The sequence below is a fragment of the Talpa europaea genome, assembly GCF_964194135.1.
Source record: "Talpa europaea genome assembly, chromosome: 1".
Lineage (NCBI taxonomy): Eukaryota > Metazoa > Chordata > Mammalia > Eulipotyphla > Talpidae > Talpa > Talpa europaea.
In genome coordinates this window covers 54943085-54967572 of record NC_140073.1, presented here as the reverse complement: position 1 = coordinate 54967572, position 24488 = coordinate 54943085, and the positions used below count along the sequence as shown (strand labels likewise).

General features: G+C 37.8%; 1 protein-coding gene across 18 annotated transcripts in view; it reads left to right on the top strand.

Moving 5' to 3' along the window:
* The window catches only part of DLG2 (discs large MAGUK scaffold protein 2), a gene marked incomplete at both ends in the record, with an annotated part of 1956162 nt that overhangs the window by 1213384 nt on the left and 718290 nt on the right, over positions 1 to 24488 (top strand). For 14 of the 18 annotated variants that reach the window (XM_084247146.1, XM_084247145.1, XM_084247141.1 and 11 more), the window contains one exon: positions 21850 to 21903. The exons of 1 other annotated variant lie outside the window; for it this stretch is intronic. In XM_084247146.1, coding sequence (XP_084103272.1) covers positions 21850 to 21903 — 54 coding nt within the window. Of the gene's footprint in view, positions 1 to 2745; positions 2935 to 21849; positions 21904 to 24488 lie in introns of those variants that run through there. 3 more of the 18 variants (XM_084247147.1, XM_084247143.1, XM_084247149.1) reach the window with 2 other exon arrangements.

The following is a 24488-nucleotide window of genomic DNA, read 5'->3' as shown; positions in this document are numbered from 1 at the left end:
AAATCTTGAGCTTTTTTCTGAAGAATGAGGAAAGGAAGATCTTTTATGAGATGCTGCATAAATGAAAGAATGAAAGGACCTAATATATAGAAGATAGAAGAAGCCAAAGGAAGACAGAGACCCAGAGTATATGTGATTGGGGGAAAAAAGGTTTAAAATAATGATAAACACTTGCTCAAGGAATTCAGAAAGGATTGACTAGAGTTTTGGATGATAACTTAAAAAAACAACTTTTTAAGTTTTCTGTTGTTTTATGAGAAATATAGAACATTTACTAGTGAAGGAATATTTTCTGGAAGTTGTGGGTTGGCTGGTTGACAGTGCATGAGGAGAAGCATGTGTCTGGGGCAGATGGGAGAGAATAAGGGCAGGAATAAAGGCAGAGGAGGGAATGTGGGTGTGAGCTGAACAGAAGAACACCAGGAATGAGAAAAAGAGAATGTTGGTTGAGTTGACATTGAAAAACAAATTGTCTAATGGCTGTGGCCTTATGGTGTGTACTCATGAAATATTAAAGGAAAGTAATTTCCTATAAGTTCCTCCAGGTAGAAATTTTGAAAGATCAATTCTGCTTCCAGTTCTTTCAATGTGAAATTCAAAAGTAATTGAGATGAGGAAAACTGCTAGTATCATCAGTCTTTGAGACTTTCACACCATAATGTCATTAGTATGGATTAATCTACCCTAGCCAGGGTGAAATGAAGAAAAACTAGGTAGCCCAAATCATGCAGTTCTTTTAAAAACAACAAAAATCCTTCTTTTATGTCATCAAACTGTTTTTGAAATTTGTACCTTGTTTTGTATTCCTAGGATTTCCAGGTCAATTAAAAGCATAATTCATTCCTTATAATCCAAATCTTCCCCATTTTATCCCTTTCCTCTCAAAATTCTTGAATTAATATCCCCATTGTTGACTTTATAACCAGCCATTAGGATATAGATTCCTATGAAACTTCTGAATGTTTAACTTACCTTAGCAATCTCCCAGGAGAGTCTAATGGAACCTCATATTTTTTTGTGGGCTCTTGTTTTAGGAGAAGAAACTCAGAATATGTTTCCATATTCTGTTGTTCATATTGTATTTAGTGCTTATACTAACCTTTTAGTTAACCTTTAGTCAACATGTACATGCAAATTCTTTGCATTTTTTGTACTTTTGATAAGAGTAAAAGGCATACAGAAATTTAATAAAAACAGGTATACCTCCTGTATGCATGGGAGAGACCCAGCATGACCTTGTGGCTCTAGAAAGCACCCAATATGGCTTAGCTAGGGTAGGGGAAATTGGGGGAAGAAAGAAGAAATTCAATTAGAGTGTTTACTGGGAAAAACAAAAGTACTTCTGTCTTCTCCAGGGAAGAGATAAGAGGATTAGGTCTTCATAGAATAGACTCTAACAGAAAGAAGTTTAGATATAAACTACAAAAGTAGTTTCCCCACAAGTTTCAGAAACCCTCCCTGAAATCAAGCTCTTGCCATGTAAGAAGTATTGGCCTGGCAGAGTTTTGCTCTCCTATGGTTCCACCTTTGGAACTACTCAACAAGTTCCACAATCCCGAAGTTGAGTTATTCTGTTATTTCACAGAACCAGTCTTAGTCCTGAGGATAGATCAGTTCCATTAAACAGTGGTCTCTAATTTCTAGAAGCTTTCTTCCTGGTGGATCCAAAATTAAACTCTATTGCACAATCCAGAAAAGACATTTCTATAGAAACAAAAGAAAAAGAGGTTAAAGGTTGAAATAAAACAGAAGTCCAATCAAGACTGATTTCTAAATGTAGAGAGTCAAAGCATCTTGATTTAGATGGGGTAAGGTTTAAAACAGCAGCAGCTGTATTTAGGCACAGCCATTTTGGTGATTTCACTGAAGCTGACAAAGTTCAGTTTGTGTGAATTTGGAAAATAATAGCTTTAGTTTTCAATCAATCTATGCCAAAAAGATTGGGAGAAAAGATTGGACAAACTGGTTTAGAAAGTTATACCCAGCTCTTTGGAATTAACACATTCCAAGTCTGTGCAGCCCACTTGCAGGTCCTAAGAATATTCAAATGTTCAATTGTCTGAATTATTTATGTAAATTCTATCTAGAGCAAGAAATAAACTTCCATCCAATATGTAAGTTATCAAAGGTCTTTTAATTACCCTTCTGGTTTAAGAGAAACAACTGACTGCATTTTATAGTTAAGAATCTCCTGGCTACTCTTTAGGCTTACGCCTAAACAAACAACTGTATTTAACAAAGACAGTAATACCTTGTATGTGAAAGATATATCACCTCTAGATCTTAACTAAATGAGAAGAGAATTACAGACACTAAGTGACACTGAGAATGTGTGTGTAGAGTTTCATTTCTCACACAGTGGACAGTGTAGACACCTGTGTACATACCTCTGTGTGCACATGACCCACACCCTTCAATCTTACTACTTTTCACAAGCTACTCAAATTCTGCCTCCATGGCCTGCCACCCAAATTTTCCGGTAGAAATATTTTTTCACATCTCCCTCCTACTTTTTTCCCCCCACACACTTATGGTATGTGCAGTTTTGCCAGGCCCATGTGAAGACAGGGAAACACTGATAGGATTACTTTTCACAAGTGTGGGAATGAAAATCCTTCCCAATGAAAACATCTGTCTCTGTTCAAGTCATGCCCAGTTATCCCCCAAAAGAAATGTTCTGATTAACTTTTTTTTTAAGTCTTAAGATAGCAGTTTGTGTAGCAGATCTAATTAAGAAGTTTATGTAACAGATCTGCAGTTTTTTTTTTTTTTTTTTCCCTTCTTCAACTGGGTTCTTTGAGCTCAGTTTGAGTGTTACTAGCTTTCGCTATGCAACGGCCAAGTGCTTCCCGGGGTGAAAATTATCAGCTCTTGTGGGATACTATTGCTTCCTTAAAACAATGTGAGCAAGCTATGCAACATGCATTCATTCCGGTAAGGAAGACTTTCTTTTATTTTCCCAGTGATTCTTTTATTTTCTCCTTTTTTTTTTCCCTTTTATAGCTATAAATAAATGGCATGTACTCAATGCATTTAAAGATAGGATATCTCTGCTGTGGTTCAGTTCGTGTTTGGGATAACGATAAGTATGTTGTTTTTCTGTATGAAATCTAAATTTTTAACATGGCTAAATGTTGATCAGTGAGAAAGTAAACTGTGATCCAAACAAACTCATCCCAGGAAATTAGCAGTTTATAATTTTAACATGTATTAAAGAAAGAGCACAAGGTTGATATTTCTCCTATATTATATTTGAAATAGCTTATAGTGAGTTTCCTAGTAATAACCCCCGAACTGCTTAGGATGGCTTTAAATATCTTTTGCAGTGGGTTTGATACAGAGATCAGGAAGCCAAAAGTTAATTCTTATATTTGGTTTTTGCTTGTCCAGGTAAAATCCATCATAAAATCTTTCTCTAACATGTGTGATTGCTTTTTAGTAAAATAATGCTGAACTCTTCAGAGATATGTAAAGTGATGGATGAAAGTATATAGAAATATAAAGTGAATTAATAAGTGAGTCAGTGTTGTGTTTAATATCACAGAAATAATGTTTTTTCTGATAATTTTACGCAAATAGAAGAATAAGTTTGGATACTTTTGATGGACTGACATGAAGTAAATGGAACTTGGAAGAAGAGCATTTAATTTAATTAGATATATTTTGGAAGATTGAGATTATTTATATCGAAGAGAACATCCTTAAAAGTTAGTCCCTGATGAAATTTATTTGTAATTCCTCAAGTAAAACAGTATTTCTGATACAGCAATTAAGAGCTATGATCCTGTCAATAGTTGGAATAAAAATTATTTTAGGTTCAAGTTATTCTGATGTTAGATGCTGTTGTATTTTTCTCTGTAACTTGGAAAAACCTAAATGTTTCAAAGACTATGCTACCCTAAAATTTCTTCTAATTGAATACTATTTTGCAGTTGTAGCTCTGTAATTTGATCTTTGTAACTGAAGATAAAATGCACATTATTTTTGTGAGTTTGAAAAATTAATGGTGGGGAAACTCAATCAGATTAATGACCTATTTGGAGCTAGAATCTGTTCAGTTTACCTCCCCTGTCTCTACTACATTTTTTTCCCTTTGCTTTATCAAGGACAATTTGAGACTCCTTTGAACCTTTTCTGAGCAGAAAGAGTAATTTCTTTCATTTTTGGCTCCTTGCACATACCTCTGTCAAATCACCTAATATGTTTTATAGCAGGTGTTTCTTCTCTCTCTAATTATATTGTAACTTCGTGGATTGTTCAAGAAAAAGGAAAAGGGACTATTATATATATTTATTTGTTATGTTTCTGTTTATACCCTTGAATGTAGAATCCTACTATTCCTAGTGTTTGAGAGTACAGTGCTCAGCAAACAAGAATACTTGGTGAACATATAAGGAATAAACTAGTGATAGTAGCCAGTTTCAGTGTTTCCAGATAATACTTGTCAGTTCTCATCACCTGCTTTATCTATACTAATCCCTTTAAAATTATTTCTATTCAGTTCTATCCAAAGAAAAGAATAAGCCTTGCTTGACTAAAGCAATTGCAGTAGGTGAGGAAGGAGAGGAGGGTGGTGTTAATGTGTTAATGCAGGGATAACCCTTATGGAAAAAAGAGCAGCCTGGGATTCAGTTCCCACAGTCCATGGGCAACTATTATCTCCATTCTAGTGTCTATTCACTCTTCCTCCAACCTACACACTCACGTAGACATATCCAAGTTACTGTTTGTATTTGCTTCATTTTGGTTGCTCTAAATCTTTTCCAGAAGATATTTGGAATTTGTCAATCTTTCAGATCTCTAGGTCCAAATTTTCCATTGAATGTGTCATTATATCTTTACAACTTTAAGATGACTGCTTTTAGACAACACAGTCATAATTAAAATATTGTTATCAGTGAGGAAATTTCTATTTAAATCAAGCCTCAATTTGCTTCTTTGTTGATATACATAATTTAAACTTTATATAAAGGTCTCCATTTATTTAGCATTTTGTGTATTTTTTTTAGCCCAGGGATATTATTTCACACATTTATACACATACATGCCTGAATCTATAACATTCTTGTTTGATGATACATTTCATTTTTTATTTAGACTAGCCGTATAATTATTAAAGACACATCTTTACCATAGTGTATTAAGCTTATTACGGAAATGACAAGCTATATTGACTCAATCATTGCCTTTTTAAACCTTTTTTTTAAAGAAAAATAAAATATTTGGAAATGAACAATGCACAATGAATATACACACATTGGTGGAGTTGAACTTATGAAAACCTATTGGAAATTTAACAAACAGATAAATGATGTATGTGAAGCCCTTGTGAGGGTAGATTTCTACACAGGGTTAATTCAGAGCCACATTGATGGCCCATAAGGTCTCTCTCACACGCAGTAGGCTACAGATCACAAATGGGTTTTTAGCCAATGCTGTTCTGAGCAATAAAAATCAACTGACAACAAATTTCAAGTCATGATACAGTTTGCTCCAGAATGGTCTGCAGAAAGAAAAATGCAGAATGAAGTCCTTCAAAGTTTCGGCATTTGATTTCACATGTGGGACTTATACTAAAATGAAGAAGTGGAGATCCAATCTGAAATGTCAAGCATGTTCATCTACTTGACCCATGACCCCTGACCCCCTAAACATAAAACAGCAACAGATATTTCCCATGTCTTTGGGTGTAATTCCTGGACCATTGTAAATCCCTATTGAAAGAATGAAGAATTAAAAAATTCTCTCATGAAGTCCTGTAAATTGGTTCAGTTATAGGGGTTGTAAGAGAATCCTTATAGACAGTATTTTTGGGTATCAAGCAGATCAAAACTTTGCTGATTTATTAGTCCAGTGAGTAGATATAGTTATTAAAAACAATCCCACAGCTAATAATTATTTTCATAGAGACTGTTTTATTTAGTACAAGCAGTGTTCCAGGCACTGACCTAGCATACGGTCCAAAGGTAAACTTCAACTTCTCTGTGACCCCAGAATCTTGGAAGTGAGACTGCATTGGCTGGGCCCAAATGGTGGCCAACTCTCACTTGTCCTGCAAAGTTAATTTTCCTTATGCTGCTCAACAGCATCTTTGGATTTATTAGATATTCACACTGGGGTTCACATTTCCTCAGTGCTGTTCTCCTGTGTGTACTGCTACTGAACCCTCTGATTTCTAAGTGTTTGTCAATTAATGTTACTCATTTTTTCATCTCAAAAATTCTATTTTGGCCCTCATGTGAGTTTCATGAAACTTCCCAAGTGTGGTGAGAGACACTACAATGAGTACATTATGTGTGCTCAATGTACAGTAATTTTTCTTTTTTTAAGATTTATTCATCCATGCATACAAGAACTGGGATACAGGCCAGAGGTGCAGGGTGGGTGAGAGGATTCACCAGAGACAGAGTGGGGAGCAGAACAGGCAGATCTACTAAAATACACTTCTGAGGGGAGCAGCTGGTGAGTTAGGAGAGGTACGCTGCACCATGTGGCTGGGTTCGAACCCGTGCTGTAGTGGCTGCGGACAGCCGCATAGGTTGTATCTTAACCCGTTGGGCCACCAGGGAGGCCCTGAATTTTGATTTGTGCACACAAATCACACTGTTCAGTACCCTAAGTACCCCTGAATTATCATGAAATTTAAGAGAAGGGGAAAGCTTCATAGAGGGTATCTCAACTGAATTTTGAAGGCTAAATAGAATTTTGATGCACAGTAATGATGGAAGAGGGCATTTCAGATGGAGGAAACAGCAAAGGCATTTTCTAATTGTGTAAATGTTCCACTTTTCCATTTGTTTAGTCACTTAACCAATGTTTATTAAATACCCTTGATATCCCGGATATTGTGTAATATGCCGGGGTGTGTAACAGTAATAGAATGAATTCAAAACCTGCCCTCAAGGTATTTACATTCTAGTGGAAGAGTCAAACATTAAATAAAAATCACAAAGCATCTCACACACTTTAATGCTATGTTGTAAACATTTGTCACATCATAGCTCACCATCACAGTTCAGTATTACACATACATAGACAGATACACATCTATTATCAGAATAGTATAACAACTGAAGATATTTTGCAAAGCTGCTGTAAAAAAAAAGTAAAACATTTCCCCCCCAAATATTAAGGAGTCTTAAAATACAAATTAATATCTTTAGCAAACACCTAATGCATCCTGTGTGCAACATTCTGGGTTAGATACACTTTGGTATAGAGTGATATTATTTATTGAGCACCTATTTTGTCTAGGAATTGTTCTAAGCATTTTATATATTATCTCATGCCTGTTTATTGTTCTCCTACATGGACATTATCATCTCCATTTTACAAAGCTTACAGAGGTTAAATACTCTCCTGTGATCATATATAGCTAATAAGTGGAAAGTCTAGAGCTTGAAACTAGTTATCTGATTCCAGAATTCATTTTTTAAAAACAGTTCATTAGAGTAAGGAGAAAATCATTGAAACCAAAATATTTGGGGTACAGTGAGATAGTAGCAATAACCAGGGAATGTACAAACCATAGTTAATGGCGCAATGTGGGATTCATCTGATTGGAATGAAGGGCAAAGATGATTAAGAAAGACTGAAAAGAGGAGGAAAGTCTTGAGATGGTTTTAAAGTTGAGTTTATCAGGCTTCCTTGGTGGCCTAGGGGTTAAGCCTCAGCACTATCACCATAGCAGCCTAAGTTTGATCCCCGGCCAGGGAACGACCCACATATGGCACAGCAGACCTCTCCTTTCTCACCCGCTGCTCCCTTAGTGTATTTCAGTAGATTTGGCTGTTCTACTCCACACTCTGTCTCTGATGAATCCTCTCACCCCCGCACCTCTGATCTACACCCCAGTTCTCCTGTGCAAAAATAAATGAATGGATGAATGAATGAATGAATGAATGAATAAATAAATAAATAAAATCTTTAAAAAAGTCAGGTTTATAAAGTAAGGGGTATGAGAGAGGATGAAAAAACAGGTGCAGACACTGAAACACGTGAGAATACTATGGCATGAGGGCAAATTATCAACTCTCCCTGGGTCCTTACCTCCCTCTTTTTTTTTTTAAGTTTTATTTATTTATACAAGCATTGGGTATAGTCAGAAGTGTGGGAGGGTGAGAGAATTCACCAGAGCCAGAGCGGGGAGCAGAGCAGTCAGAAGGACCGAAGTACACTGCGGAGGGGAGCAGCGGGCGGCAGGAGAGGTCTGCGCGCCAGGTGGGACTCTCGCCCGGTGGCCGGGGAGCAGCCGGGGATTGAACCTGCACTGCAGAGGCTGCGGGCAGGTTCACAACCCAGCGCTCAACTGCTGCGCCACCGGGGAGGCCCGTTACCTCCCTCTTTCGGCAGTATCGATGACTCAAAGTTTGGAACAATAAGGATGAGAATTGGGTCATTCATTTAAGGTCAGAAATCATGCAAGTTAAACAGAAAAGAAGCACTGACTAATTCAGACCCAGACTAAGACACTGGAAGCTTAGAAGGGAATCTTCAGTGGAGAGAGTTGACTTTCAGACATCTAGTTTCATGGCCTCCATGACCTATGGCTTGGCCCATAGATTAACACCTGTTTGCCTATACCTGAGGACATAGACATAGAGAAACAGATAACTTGTACACGGATGTAAACAGTGAAGAAACCGACATAGAAAAAGAAGTGGAGTTGAGAAACTACATGGTCCCTAAGGAAGACACAGTAGAAATTGCGTTGACAGGCACAGTAAGAAATTGGGAGAAGCTGGTCTGTGGCTTCCTGAGTGTCTCGGAGCTCCCAGTTCTTACTTCCTTTCTGTCAAGTCGTTAGCCTGCTGTGCTTCCTGTCCTTTTAACCTGATAACAAGTTCAAGTTTTGTTTAAGCTCGTAGAGGTGACTTTCTGTTTCCTGCAACCAAAGAAATAACTAATTAAGGTAGGGACCAGATAGTGACTAATGGTCCAGGGACAGCATCCAGCCCTACAGGAAAGGACAGAACAAGAACTGGAATGAAGGTGAGCAAATCAGCCATGCACGTTATGCTTCAGAATGAAGTTTTACCTTTCAGGCCTTCTCTCATATCCTCTTCCATGGGACCTCTGTCACACCTTTTATCCAGAGGATACACCTTCTCCCTCATTATCCCAACTCTGAGAACACTCCCTGAATAAAAAGAACAGCATGGAGACTGTTTGAACACAGTTTTAATCTACAATTTTTTATTCAGTCATCAGGATACCAACACAAAGTAACTCCACTATAATTATCTACATTGTAAAGGGTCAGTGGGGTCTTATAACTTGCTTAAAATTGTGGAGGCAGTAAGATCAGTAGAGAAACTGGGCCTTTTGACTCTCTTCCCATTTGTCTTTCTCATCCATCCCTACAGTGGCTCTCACCCCTATTTCTCTGCTTTGCATTGTAAGCAGGTGAGGATGGGTGGGGGGCAGATCTTTATTTTCTGATTGAGAGTATAAACTCCTTGCAGGGCAGAATCATGTGCTTCCTCTTCCTACTTTCTGAAGTTCCAAGTATAGTGTCTCAAATACATTTGCTAAAAAAAGAAATTTGTATGGGGTGAGTAATACTTAAAAGGCAAGAATTTAGGCATCAATGCAATGAGGAAATAATCCTACTTGTCTCAATGACACCCTTAAATCCTGTCTCCCCAACTCAGCATCACTTCCGCACATCCTGTCTCCAGCCCCTGGATGTTGAGTTTGAACCGTTGGAAGCTTAGGACAGCTGTAAATAGGATTTGTTCAGTGATGATTTTCAGTCCCAGTTCTTGGTGTTCCAAGTGTGTTTTGTCCTTTCTGGATTCTAAATATTACTTGACTCATCATCCTCAATCATGCTGGATTTGTTTCTCTATTTCATTCCTTTTAGCTTCACTTTGTATTTCTGTCTAGTAATATGCCAGTTTGGGGCCTATTTCATTCTGAAGAATTTGAACAAGACCACTGATGGAATTTTTATCAGTAAAGAAATAAAATTTATAGATATGTACATCATAAAGTAGAAGAAATAGCTATAGCAGAAGTAACCTGGATAATCACAACAGCCTGGGACTGCATGAATGAACATTTGCAGATGCAATGGAATTGTCAACTTTTATTTTGGAACAAAAGATAAGAGCTCGCTGTTTATCTTCCTTTCTTGTGTGGTTTACATTTTCATAGACTTCTGGTCTTGTGATTCCTGTGTATAGGCATCTGGAGCGCATGAAAAATTAACACCAGGTGCTGATGCCTCCTCTTTATTGCAGTATTGTTCACTGTAAAATGTTTATGTTGACTCATCGAAATGGAGGATTAGTGCAGATATGTTACTGTACAATACAGTTAAGCCAATTCTCTGCCACTCCCACCTTTCTTACCCATTGTAAAACTAGGACCTGAAACATTTTTGTTACAGAACAGAGAAACAACTAGTTTTCAGAGTGAACAATTAGCAGTCCTCCTCACTGCAGCAAATCAAAACTAAAACACACACATAAACCTTCAAGACCTTCAATGACCTAATGCTAGGTATGTTGTAATTGTTTCAGCTTCGTTTAGATGTTTTTATTTAGCAGGAATATGCCTCAGAACAATGGAAAATCTAATTTTTATCTTGCATAGAGCCAAAAAGCATATACTATGCTAATACTTTTACTACTGCTGCAGCTGCTGAGACTCCCACTGCCCCACTACTGTTACCCACCTTCCTCATACTGGTGTCTTATAAACAAAGCAGTGTAGTTTCTTTCTCAGTACGACTTTGCATGATAGGCATTAATAAGACATAACATAGTGGACCTCGACACTCAGTCTGGTGCATTTTGCTCAGACTCAGAGTTTTAGCTACTTAAAACACCAAGATCTGAGTCCTTGTTCTACCATTTGCCATCTTGGACAATTGCTTTACTTCTCCAAGTTTCAGTTTCATCCTCTTAAAATTTGATATTACATAAGTCTTTTTATTTATTATCTATCTATCTATCTATCTATTTATTTATGGGGTATAGGCCAGAGGTACAGGTGGTGAGAGGATTCACCAGAGACAGAGCGGGGTGCAGAGAAAAGGTGGATTTACTGAAATACACTGCTGAGGGGAGCAGCAGGTAAGATAGGTGAAGTCTGCTGTGCCATATGTGGGTTATCTCCCTGGCCAAGCATCAGACTCAGGCCATAGGGCTGATAGTGCTGAGACTTAGCCCCTAGACCACAGACTAGGCCAACATAAGTCTTTTTAAACTTGTGATTTATATGAGATGGTGTAAGTTAAACTCTCAGCACAGTAATAAACCAAAGAATATGCCCAGCAATTGTTGACATTAGTAGTAGTGGTATTGCCAGTATTTAATATTATCCCAGTTGTGTTCTTTTACAAATTGCATAGTATTTTTTTTTCATATATGATCCTGTTTACTTTCTGAAGAAACACATGAAATTGTTTGAATAATAACTTATAATCTGTATTTATACTTCAGTAAACAATTTCAAAGAGGTTAATTAAATTGACTAAAATCATCATAAGCAGACTAAAATATAAAATCATCATATGAGGAGAAAGGTCAAATCCTAAATTATCTTTATTACTGTTTTTATGATATTTTAAATTATGTTAGTATCAATCAGCAATCACCCATTCCTTTTTTCTAATTGGATGTTACCTCAGAGATGATTTACTTTAGTGAACTGACCAAGTTCTACAGTGATGCTGAAAGACCTAGAAGCCTCATTAACTGACTCCAAGTGTAGGGCTAGCAGGTGCTCATTCTGTAACATAAAAATCTAAAATGTAAATGCTTTTCTTGAGTGAGAGGGGCAAGGAGAGTCTATGAGATGAAGGTTGTAAGCATTGTATTCGTAAGGAAGTCTCATCTACTTTCCAGTTGGTTGAGGAAATAATTTGTGAAACAAATGAAGGTTCCAGTGTGTCTGAGTCCACATTTCCAGCGGATTAAGTGGTCTGAGAGAACAGTGTAGAGCCTTAACCTGGAAACCATCATTTCACTCTCCACGTTATGGCAGAGTCTATGCCTGTCAGAAACAACCTCCTCTCTGCCTTGTTTCTCTTCCTTTTCATTCTTCTCTTACTGTTTCCTTTCTTTCCTCTACCCCAAAACAACAGTAATAGGCCTCCATCTTTATTCTAAAGCACATGATTACAGTGCATGATTACCAGGTACAGCTGGAGGTAAATTGACAGGCAGAACCCTGGCTTTGCAGAGTAAATTGAAGGTAAACAAGTCACCATAAAACTGAGAAACCACGCAGCCTCTGCAACACTGGTTCGATCCTGGCCACCCACCAGCAAGGGTCCCACATGGTGCACAGACCTCTCCTGCTACCTACTGCGCCCCTCAACAGTGTACTTCGTCAGTCTGCCTGTTCTGTTCCCCACTCTGGCTCTGGTGAATTCTCTCACCTTCTCGTGCTTCTGACTGTACCCAGTGCTTATATAAATAAATAAATAAATAAATAAATAAATAAATCTTTTAAAAAATAATTAAAAAAAAACAACAACTGAGAAACCAAGAGTGACATAGACACTCTGGGAAACAAATGCAGCTGTGGGACTAGGAACTGGTTGGCATTTTGGACCCAGAGTTGTAGGCATTTGGCTTCAGAACAAAGAGTTCATTGCCTCGTCAATGACAATATACAAACACATCTGCAGAATGTGTTCTTTGGCACCAGCAAATGCTTGCAGTATTTAGCTAACTTCTATTTTTCTATTCCCCATTCACTTCTCATTTTTGTCTATTCTTTCTCCATGTTTTTACTCATTGAGAATAATTTCAAATAGAACATTTCCTTTGAAGAAAACTGGGGAGTAAAAGGGAGATAATATTAATATACTCTTTTGTCTCCTCATGCAACCCAGTCAAGTGCCATCTCTTAGAGGAAGGTCTTGAAACATCTTTCAGATGCCACATGGGATGGGCACATGGTAGATCCGTGGCATAGATCACACTCATACTTCCTCTTTGTCACTATTTCTAACATATACAACATGGGAATCTTTCTGATATGACTTTTTTTTTTTAAATCTCCAGATTCTTTTTTTTTTAAGATTTATTTTATTTATACAAGAACCGGTACAGGCCAGATGTGCGGGAGGGTGAGAGGACTCACCGGAGACAGAGCGGGGAACAGAACAGGCAGACTGACGAAATACACTGCTGAGGGGAGCAGCAGGTGAGACAGGAGAGGTCTGCTGTGCCATGTGGGCTGCTCCGAGGCCAGCAGGGAACGAACTGGCACTGCAGAGGCTGCGTATAGCTTCACAGCACTGCACTCCACCACCTGTGCCACCAGGGAGGCCCTGATAAGACATATTTAAGACTTTATTCATAGCTTAGGCAGTTATGTTTTAAAAATGGAATATATGGTCCAGTGTCAAATTATGATTGGGTGGGGGGGAATTAAAGCAGCATTTAGATGTTGGGAAAATTTTTTTCTATGTTTCAGACTTATAGAATATGAAAAAAGGTAGTGAGGTTTGAAATTTTCCTGGAGAGTCTGGACTTGAGATTGTCCTTGGAGGATGCATAGAACTTGGATAGTTAGCTAAGAGAGGAGACTCTCATTGATTTAGGATGTAGGAGAAGAAAGAAATGTAAATAGTAACCTCTGGGAGTCATGAGTGAGAAATGTGCTTAGAATACTGAGGGGTCTGGCCTGACAAAATGAAAGAAGAGGGAAAGAAACTAAATCTCAATCATTTATTGATCATGGGCTTTGTGTAAGGCCCTGATCCATGTGTTACAAAAGAAAAAGGCCCTACCAGAGCCTAATAAACCAGGATATTGACTGATTGCTCAGAGTGCTGGTACCTAACTCGGGAAATACAATTGCACTGCCAAGATTATCACTCTTTGGTGGCTTAGCAAAAAGGAGCAGATGGTGTCCACATGGATCTTTCCAGGAATAGTACCACATGGAGTGAATCAGTGAATTACGTAGGTATGATTATTGTGGAATGGGGCACATCAATTAAACTGCATCTGAGATTCCAGCTAATGAACCCATTATTCATGCAATCTTCAAAGAATATATGCATCAATAAAACAGGTAGCTCAGTGCGGATCAGTGAGATTTGTGGCATCATGCACTAAGAGGGAAACAAGGGAGATAGCGTCAGACCTGGGTCTGAATCCCAGCTTTGCTTCTGTCTCGCTGGCACACTTTGGAGAATTCTCTGAATTGCTCAGAGCTGTTTACTTATGTGTAGATTAGGGAGACTTCCCCTAGTCCCTCTAGGGTTCTGTAAGGAATAAATAAAAGATGTGCAAAAAGCTTATTATAGTTGCCTGATATGCAGTGGTTTCTTAGCACTTTATTCTGCGTTGGTTTCCTTCCCTCTCCCTGTGGGAATTAAATTAGATTAATGTGAACTATGGTTCACAGGTGCTGTGGTGGTGGGAGAACCTAAGGGGAGATATCAAATATTGTATAAAAATGAACAACGATAAGAAAATTTAAAAAATTAATAAACTTAAACAAAAATAAATTAGATTAATGTATAAAATATAATTTATAAATTATAAAGCATGGTGCTACTGGTGTTCAATATAATTAACCAAAATATGTAATGCACAATCAATGCTGGCCAACATATAATCCAAATTAACAATTTGATTTTTAATTATCTACAGCCCTAGACTTGGTGTTTCCTATATCTCAGCCTTTTATACTAAGTGCAAAGAGGTGTTTAATGAGGGTATAGGATCTGAAGATTCTTTATAACTAACAGTTGAAACAGTTGAAAATTTTTATCTCTCATTCCAAGAGGGGTTGATTCTAGAGAAAATTTATAAAGTAAAGAAAATTCTCCTTAAGTCCAGGTCTCTATTTTCTGTGCCTCATTCTCCAGCTGACTCTCATTTTCTGCACTGGGGGTGTAGAGGTGTCCAATTTAGCATAGCTGAGATCTTCAAGATAATCCACTTCTGCAAAATATTACATTAACTTGTATTTTAAAGGATTAAACAATAGGTCAATATTTTAATACAAACAAGAAATACTAATATTTTATGTTCTCAAAAATCAGGGGGAGAATTTGTGTTTACTAGTATGGACTTCTGGATCCTGATCAGATCTTAGCAGGAAATGAAGGAAATATTTTGCAGTTGTTTAAAGTTAACCAACTTTGGAACCATTCTGCAGGTTTGATTTCTGTCCCTGCTATTTATAAATGGAGGACCTTGGCCAAGGTATTCCATGTCTCTATACTCACCTATAAAAGGAAGATAATATTTTTATTATTAAGAGAATTCAGGTGAGTAGGGTTGAATTGAGTGCAAGCCAAATGTGAATCTACTATTCTTCCTATTTTTTTTTAACTAAGCTGGTGGTAACCTTAGTGGGTAAATATTAATTAAATGTTAGTGAGAGAGGCTAAGATGTAGCTGCCTGTAAAGTTTCTTCCTTGATACACATTGCCTTAGTCATTAACCTGCAGTTAAACCTTGGCTGGCCAAGCTTTAGGTACTCACACTGCTCAGTCACCAACTGCTCTGATAGTGCCTCCGTGTCCTCACCTATTGGGCTGGGGTAGGAGGTATCCTGTGTCACCACTTGGTGTTACTGTTGTTGATGACACAAAACTGGACTGGATTGAACTGCAGCCACTTGATTGGACTTGTGGAGAGGCAATATGAAATGGGAAAGAAAATCCTTAAAAGAAAGAAAAAAAAAACCCAGAAACAAAGAAAATATTGTACATATCACCTCTCTTTCACTTCACATGCATTATTTCTCTAGTTAGCTTCTTGGGAAATAGGTTAACTGGAAAATAGCATTGTCCCATTTTTAAGCAGTGGCTTGTAAGAGATTAAGGGATCTAGAAACCCTCTGAGAATTGAGCAATGGAATCTGAGTCAGGACAGTAAGAAATTTCTCTTCAGACTGTGAAAGGGGATAGCAACTTTCAGGGCAGAATGTCACTACATTTTCAGTCTGGGAGCCTGGAAAACTCAGAAGGAATCAGGAGATAGTGGTCTTTTATCACCATGAGTTCTGAGGCTAGAAAGACATGGATTTGAAACCTGGTTGTTATACCTCTTAGACTTGTCATCTTAGGCAAGTGACTTAGCAACTTTGAGACCTCTCTCTCTCTCTCTCTCTCTCTCTCTCTCTCTCTCTCATTAACTAGTAACTATAGACATTTCCCCTAGAACATTTGAGAATTAAATGCACTGATATATCTTATGTATTTATTTCAATCCCTGGAACATAATGATCATTCATTCAATAAATGCTTAATAGTTTATTCTCATTATTGTTACTTTTATCATCTTCAGTTTCCATACTATGTAATTGTGATATCTAGATTATGCAATTTCCTTTCTGTCTCCATTTTCTTATTTGTAAATTAAATGACAGAATTAAATGATTCTTAAGGCAAGAATTTTATTTATTTATTTATCAGTATTCTTTCTGCTTAGTTCTTCTTTATGATTAGCTCCATTCTTCCCTCTTCCTATAAACCGTTCTTCTGCACATGGAAGAGAATCATTTACATCTTATAGTTTCAGCCACCTAGAAGGAATTGATTTCCTTAAGCCTGTATAGTTTTGAAAGTCTTTGTCTAGATTTCCATAAAGACAGGCTTTGAATGTTCTGATAAAAAAGAAGGTTATTATTATTTTTTGCATATTTAGTACAAATCTCTTTACAACTCATGGAAATAAGGGTGAGGCTGGAATCAGTTAAGTTGCTCATTTGATTTAGAAGTTCAACTAAAGCAGTTATCTACCATGGAGACAGAAATTATGAAGTGCAGAGTTAAAGCTTAGAGGAAAATAGCAAAGTAACCAGGAAATAAGTTTTTTGGGTTTTTTTTTAATGATTTATTTATTTATTTATTTATACAAGCACTGGGTACAGTCAGAAGTGTGGGAGGGTGAGAGAATTCACCAGAGCCAGAGCGGGGAGCAGAGCAGGCAGAAGGACCGAAGTACACTGCTGAGGGGAGCAGCGGGCGGCAGGAGAGGTCTGCGCGCCATGTGGGACCCTCCTCCGGTGGCCGTGGAGCAGCCGGGGATCGAACCGGCGCCGCAGAGGCTGCGGGCAGCTCAACCGCTGCGCCATCGGGGAGGCCCAGGAAATAAGTTTTAAGAGTCAGAAACCAAACTTGATGAAACTAAGCATGGGCTCACATGATTCAAAAATCAGAGAAGAAACATAAGCCAGGCCAAGACGGAAAATCTGAAATTACCAGCTGGTGCGAAGAGAACACTCATGGCTCCTGCTTGGAATTCTGTGATACTCTGTGTTACTACCACTTGGTGTTTGTGCCTTTCCTGATATGCATAATTGAGTATTTAAAAAATTCAAAGGAGATTTTGTGAGAACAGTCTGGGAGGGCTAAAAGGGTCCTTGAGCAAAGTAGTGGACACTCTTTGTAGAGCCTGAGGTAGCAGCACAGTGGGACAGTATGTTATTCAGAACAGACCACCTAGAATCTCCTTAGCATTTAAAAAAAGGAGTGATCATGGCGAATGTCAGATGCGTGAGATAAATGTATGTGTACGCACAATCTATACATTTTGTGTGATCATGCATTTTTAGTGACTTGTAGGCATTAATCGTGGCCTCTGGGTCTTTTTAGCATTAAGAAAGAACAATGAATTTTCCAACTAACAGATTTTGTTTCAAGATTCACATCCTCTATATACCATAGTTACAAATAAATGAGTGAAATATTAGTAAAATACAGGTATCCCTCTGTTTTGGGGAATTTTTCAGTATACCACTTAATTTTTAGAGAGGACCTGTCTTTGTACCTGATTTTACTAATTGAAATATCTGAATATTTTCACTTCTATGAAAAGCAGAATAGCATCAGCTTTTTTGCAGCAGCCATTTGAGAAGGAGTGTGAACCCCAAGTGGCCAGAGTTGTACTGTCAAGCTTCTTCCCTGCAAAGTGCTTTTTACAGATTGTATATTTATCATATCATTCCTGCTTTTGTTCTGTATTAGTGCTATTTTAGATTTTATGTGTTTTTGGTATGATCTGAGAAGTTGTTTTGGGGTTTTGGACTGCTCAATTTTTTTTTCATATGTTAATGGTAATTATTTTATACCATTTTTGGTTTATGGAAACTTTCATAGATATATTCTACTTTTGGATGTCAGGGAAAACCTATAATACTATCTGGTTAAAGAAAAGTAGGTAATAATGGATATAGGAAAATTAGTGACAGTCGTGTTGGCCATATAAGAGTTTTTGGGATATCTGCAAATGTTCTCCAAAGCTTACAAATAAGTGTTGACTTCCTTTCAACGATTCCTAAGTATTTATTAAGAGACTGTATAGCCAGCTGCTCTAAAGAATTCTAGAGAAACGTGCAGTATTTGTCATTTTCAACATAGAGTCTGATTGGAGAGACCAAATTCACATAAATGAAATCGAAGATAGCAACATATACATATAAAAGTGATAGTATAGTTTTGGAAATGAACTTGTGTATAAAATTTATTCCCAGACTGTATTAATATAGTTTATATGAGGGGAAAAAAAAGACTAAAGATGTATTGAAAACCCTAAATCAAACCATTGTCTTTTTACTGAACAAAGTGTGTTTGATAATAATGGGGCATGGGAGTATTCAGAGGAGCCAAGGAGACAAGGCACAGATATTTTTGGGAGTCCTGGGAACTAGTTAGGTTGTATAGGAGAAACATCATTGAAATTACAATACAAATAAACAATAAAAATAATTAAGCCCAGGGCCTCCGCTGGTGGCAAAGGCAGTTGAGCACAGTGCTGTGAAGCTGTCCACAGTCTCTGCAGTGCAGGTTCGATTCCCGGCCAGCTGGGGAGATACCTACATGGTGCAGCAGACCTCTCCTATCTTGCCCACTGCTCCCCTCAGCAGTGTGTTTCAGTCAGTCTGCCTGTTCTGCTCCCCGTTCTGTTTCTGGTGAATCCTCTCACCCTCCTGCACATCTGGCCTGTACCCCGGTTCCTGTATACATACATAAATAAATCTTTAAAAAAATAATTAAGCCTAGGAAGCTTACAAAATCCTGCATGTTATACCCTGTGGCATCTCTTGTCTTTAACTTTGTCTATGCTTTGTCTGGGTCTACTGTGCTTGTTAGAGAGCTGCAGTCAGGTAAGGTCTTGTTATGGATTTAGTTAGATTCCAGGATCATGGGACAGTTAAGTGTGGAGAAGACGGATTTGCAGTTCAGAAAAAGACTAGTGTTAAGTCTAAGCTCTCATTTTTTCTTAATCTGAGTTTTCTCATGTATAACTTGGGGGCAGTGATAATACCATCTCATCAACATCAGTTTGAGAAGATTAAACCAGGATATCTATGCATATCTGTTATACCTGGGCAAGTAATATGAATTGAATAAATGGTAAGTCACATGATCCAATCAGTTCTCTTGAATATAATTGAAGCCACTGTTAGAGCTTTGAGATCTCCGGAACATAAACAGTTCACAAAGCACCCAATAAAGTATCTTACATAGTTTGATGATGTTTCATTCAATGATGAATCACGTAATATGATGATGGTCCCCATAGTCTATGCTGCATAGCCTAGGTGTAGTAGGCTATACTGTATAGTTTAGGTAGTTACAATCTTATGGCATTGATGCAATGATGAAAATTGCCTAATAATGTATTTCTTACAAAGTTTTTTCCATTAAGTAATGTGTGATTATAGTCTGTCTTTAGGGGCACTGATATTAATATTTAACATTGATTCTGATATTTCCAGTGTACATACCTTATTCTTCAAACATCCTTTCTGAAGGCAATTATTTCTATTCCCATTCACAGAGAAGGAAAATAAAGCAAAGAGCTTTTGTGAACCTGCCTCTAGATCAGGCCGCCAGGGAAGTTGCTGAGCCCCTAAATCATGTAATCAGGAAGTTGCTGTATCAAAGTTCTTCCAGGGCGTCTAACTCCAAATCTCATACAGTTTTTCCTATATCACATTCCTCTTAATGAGAACTCTTTTATTTTTCTGGAGTCCAGTGGAAATTGTCTTTCTCCAAAGCCTCTGTTTACATATGGGTACTTCCTATCAGAAATGAATGTTCTATGAACTGCTAATTGATCCACTGTGTAGAAAAGTAGACCAAGGTCATGTGACCATGGCCAGTGATCTTAGCTAAAATACGGAATTTTGTTTAATCAATGTAATATAATTTTAGGGATCACTAGAGTGCTAACTTCCATGGAGTGGGAAGGTTTCACTTACAATCAAGCCAAATTATATAATCATGATATGGGCTTGATAGGGAAAATTCACATTACTATGATAGAACCATGCAACCTAATTGCAGCAAAGGGAGGAAGGCAAGGAACTTCTTGGCAAAGTTTGGAATAATTGCAGAGTGGGAGGGACTGACTTGAGAGTTCCTGAAATCTGTTCATCTGCTGGAACGGGAATTGCCACTTCTCAGGGCAAGAGTCTCCAGCATCTCTCACCAAACCTAGAAGAAGGCATCAGGACTATAGGTGTGGAATCCACAAATATTACTAGTTGTCTCAAACTTAGTGCCTTTATGTACATCGATTTTTAGAGGCATATTATCAGGACCACCGGTTGATTTAGGAGAAACCTCTCGGGACAACCACGTTTTCGTCTTTCCTTGCCTTACACATACCTGATCTTGTCACTTGGTTTAAAAAAAAAAGTTGCTTTTGAATTGGTGACTTAGGTTGCTATATCTCAACTACCTCCACCTTTGCATTTTTCATTTATTATAGAATCAGTACATATAACATCTTGTCGATTGGTCACAATCATTGCAATGTCAATATGTAAGCCAATAAAATGTGTTGAATTGCTGATAGTTTTATCATTTGATTAGGATTTCATAGGCCTGGATTGACATTAAAAGCCTTTAACTGTTAATTCCAGAGGACACAGCTAATGAAATATTCCGAAAGTTGAGCACTTGCCAAAATCATCATGTAGAGTGAGACAACTCTCCATTAATCATGAGAGTATTTCCTCTATCTAAATGAAATATGCCATTTGAAGGCAGATTAAAGATTCTTCAGAAGATTAAGGGAAAACTACTGTGAAAATTCTAGAAACAAGAAAGTAAAGATAGGTCTGCTCAATATTCATGAAGTCAGATTGGTGATACAAGTAGAGATTGCAATCTTATTTTCTAATGACTTGGCTTGTAGCACTCCTATATCAGTTTTGCACAGATTCCTACTCAACTTTAAAGGGAATGACTGCAGTTTACAGAAAGATTTTTAAAAAGACAGATTTAGCATATCCAAATGTGATTTTCTGACACCTTTGACTAAGGATCCCTTAAGCATGGAATCAGAGATGCATAAATAATAAAAGGAATCACACAGCTTGTGTTATGTATACACTATATATAATTTATACATAGAGAGAGTATAAATACTTGATGTCAGTAAGTAAACCCTACTGTTCTCATTGAATACAATATACTCTCAAAAGGCACCTTAAAGAAAAGAGTTAAAATATTGGTTTATGGTTGATTTTCTTTGAGAGAGAAAACACATTTGTTTAGCACAATTGTTTTATAAAAATACGTTAGCAAATTTTAACTCTCACTCAATTTATTAGAAATCCTTGTCTGGTACATAATACAAATCTTCACTTCCTGTACTGGGTAGGATTCAACAAAAAGTGTGTGTAATCTTTATTGCTTGATTTGTAAATGCACCAAACACATATTTGAAGTGAAGAAGTTGCAGAGAAATCTGAGCCAATTCATTTGTTTCCCCCACACCTGAAACCTGACACAGTGCTAGTACAGATCCTCAAGAAATACTGTTGTGCTCTTTTAAAATAAGTTACAGAACCTCTCTCACAGTAGCCTACTTGTTATCTAAAACTATTTTCTATTTCTCTTTTTTTCAGGCCAGCCCTGCTCCTATAATTGTCAACACAGATACTTTGGACACAATTCCTTATGTAAGTAACATTTTTATTAAGACTTTCATTAAAAGCTATGGTAGAATTTAATTGGCACTATTTAAAATTCAAAACACTCAGTTTCACCCACCTCATGGAACCTTAAAAAATGATGAAAAGAATTAACTTTGTGAGCTTAAGTTTGATATTAGCTGAATTTCAGCTTAGTTATGCAAATATTTCACTCTGTGGAAACACAGGGGCCTATCACTTTGTAAAACACAGGGGCCTATCATGGGGGGGAAAACATCAATTCTCTTCTAATGTTTGTTAGATCATTAGAAAGTTCAATCTTCTCATGGATCACTGAGAAGACTGAATTGCTTATAGCAGAGAAGGAAAACTTTGGGTTAAAAGAAATATTTAAACCAATGTCTATGACAAGAACAAAATGCTCAGAACAAAAATAAGTGATCTATAAATACTTAATGGAATTTGTTGGTCTTCTAATAAGAATTGGAGCAAAAGCTTTGTGAAAGTATGGGTTTATCTATCTTCAATGAAATGGATAGTTTCAAAAAAGCATGGAGCATGAGGTAATAGCATCAGGCAGATCTGTAAAGCCTGAGATTCTGTGCCTGTGGTGCACCATTCTAATGGCCTGACTTCTGGATGACAGAGCTTGGCTGTACAAAGGAGATTGGAGACCTTCGTGGCAACAGGGTACAACGTGGGTGAGCAGGTTATATAAAACAGGTCCAGTAAGGCTTTGTGAGTGGCCCTTTCTGATGGGAAGAGGATAGTGAGGTGGAACATACATGCATTCATACAAATATAAGGGGTGAAGCAAGAGACAAATTGCAGAGAAAATGACAGGAACAAATAAATTTCTGGACTTTCATTAAATGAGAAAAGCATGGGAGGCACTTACAAGAGTAGTTGGCACAAAGTACTTGGAAGATACTAGTTATTCTCAAATGCTTATAAGGACCAAGCAAATCACAGAAATATATAGAGCAGATGGAGTAGGGATATCAGGAAATAGAGATCACATCTTCTCGAGGAGGCAGCTCCCACTCTGGTTTAGCACCAAGGGGACATGGAGGTCAAGTGTTACATGATCATAGAGGTTTTCAAGAGAGATCAGAAATTTTATCTTTCCTATAAAAGTTTGCAATTTATATATAGGTAACTAATTTTCCAAAGTTCAAACACTCTTTGCCAGTTTGTCTTTAAAGACACAGCCCTTCAGGAGACCTCTACCCAAAAGGAGCTGCAAGTCCTGAGCAGATTTTTCAAGCCAGAACTCAGCCACTGGGGAGAAGAATGCTAGAATTGCAGTGCAAGTTTGGGACTTGATTACAGGAACAAGTGACTAAAACTGGGACACAGGGTCAGGACAAGAATAATAGCAGCTTAACTATGCTGAATCACCTACTGAACTAGGACTTTTAAAGTCTTTCTGGACACAAATTATTTGGGGTCAGACTGGAAATGGGGTTAAGCTTACTGGTAGGAATCACATGGTCCTTGCTGCTGTATAAAGTAAAGGGCTCTGTTGGAAGGAAGCAGAGCAATGCATTAAAGACACAGTAGCTGCTATTCTATCTCTCGCTCTTCCTACCTTCCTTTATTTATAAAACATTTGTATTAAGATTACTGCATGTCAGTCACTGTTTTAAACATTTAATGAGTATCAAATCATTTAATCATTGTAACAACTCTATGAGATACTATTACTATTTCCATTTTATAGATGATGAAACTGAGTCATAAAGAGGTAAATATCTTTCTCAAAACTGCATGGTAAGAGGCAGAGCCAAGAGGGACCTCCCTGGTGACCTAGGGGTTAGGTCTCAGTGCTATTACTCCTGTGGCTTGAGTTTGATCCCAAGCCAGGAAGCTAACCTACATGGTGCAGCAGACCTCTCCTGTCTCTCCTGCTGCTCGCCTCAGCAGTGTAGCAATATATTTCAGTAAATACACCTGTTCTTCTCCACACCCTGTCTCTGGTGAATCCTGTCACCCCCCACACCTCTGGCTGCATCCCAGTTTTTCTGTGCAAAAATATATAAATCAATCTTTGAAAAAAATGAGGCAGAGTCTAGAATGAAACTAGATAGTCTGGGTTTAGATTCTGAGTTCATAATTTCTTAAGCCTCTGCCCATATTTCCTCCTTCCCTCCCTTGTTTTCTGATTTTCAGTTTAGGAGCAAAAATGGGGTTTCTTACTGCTCTGCTACATATTGGAAAACAGCTTGTCAAAAAGTCCCAATATCCTTAGGTCAAGGATCCATGTATATATAAAGGTATTCTATGACTTTACCATAGTAAATATTTTTCCTTTATCTATTGAGAAAATATATGGTCAATGTTACAGAGCAGTTTGGAGTCCAGAGACTTGGTTTTATGAGTAATACTTCTCTCCTGTGTTAGATCTATATTATTCCATAGTCTTCTGTTAAGATTCCCATGGCTTAGGGCCTCCCCTGGTGGCGCACGCAGTTGAGCGCAACTCTGCGAAGCTGTCCACAGCCACTGCAGCGCCAGTTCTATCCCGGCTGGCCAGCGAGGGTCCCACATGGCATGGCAGACCTCTCCTGTCTTGCCCTCTGCTCCCCTCAACAGTGTATTTCGTCAGTTTC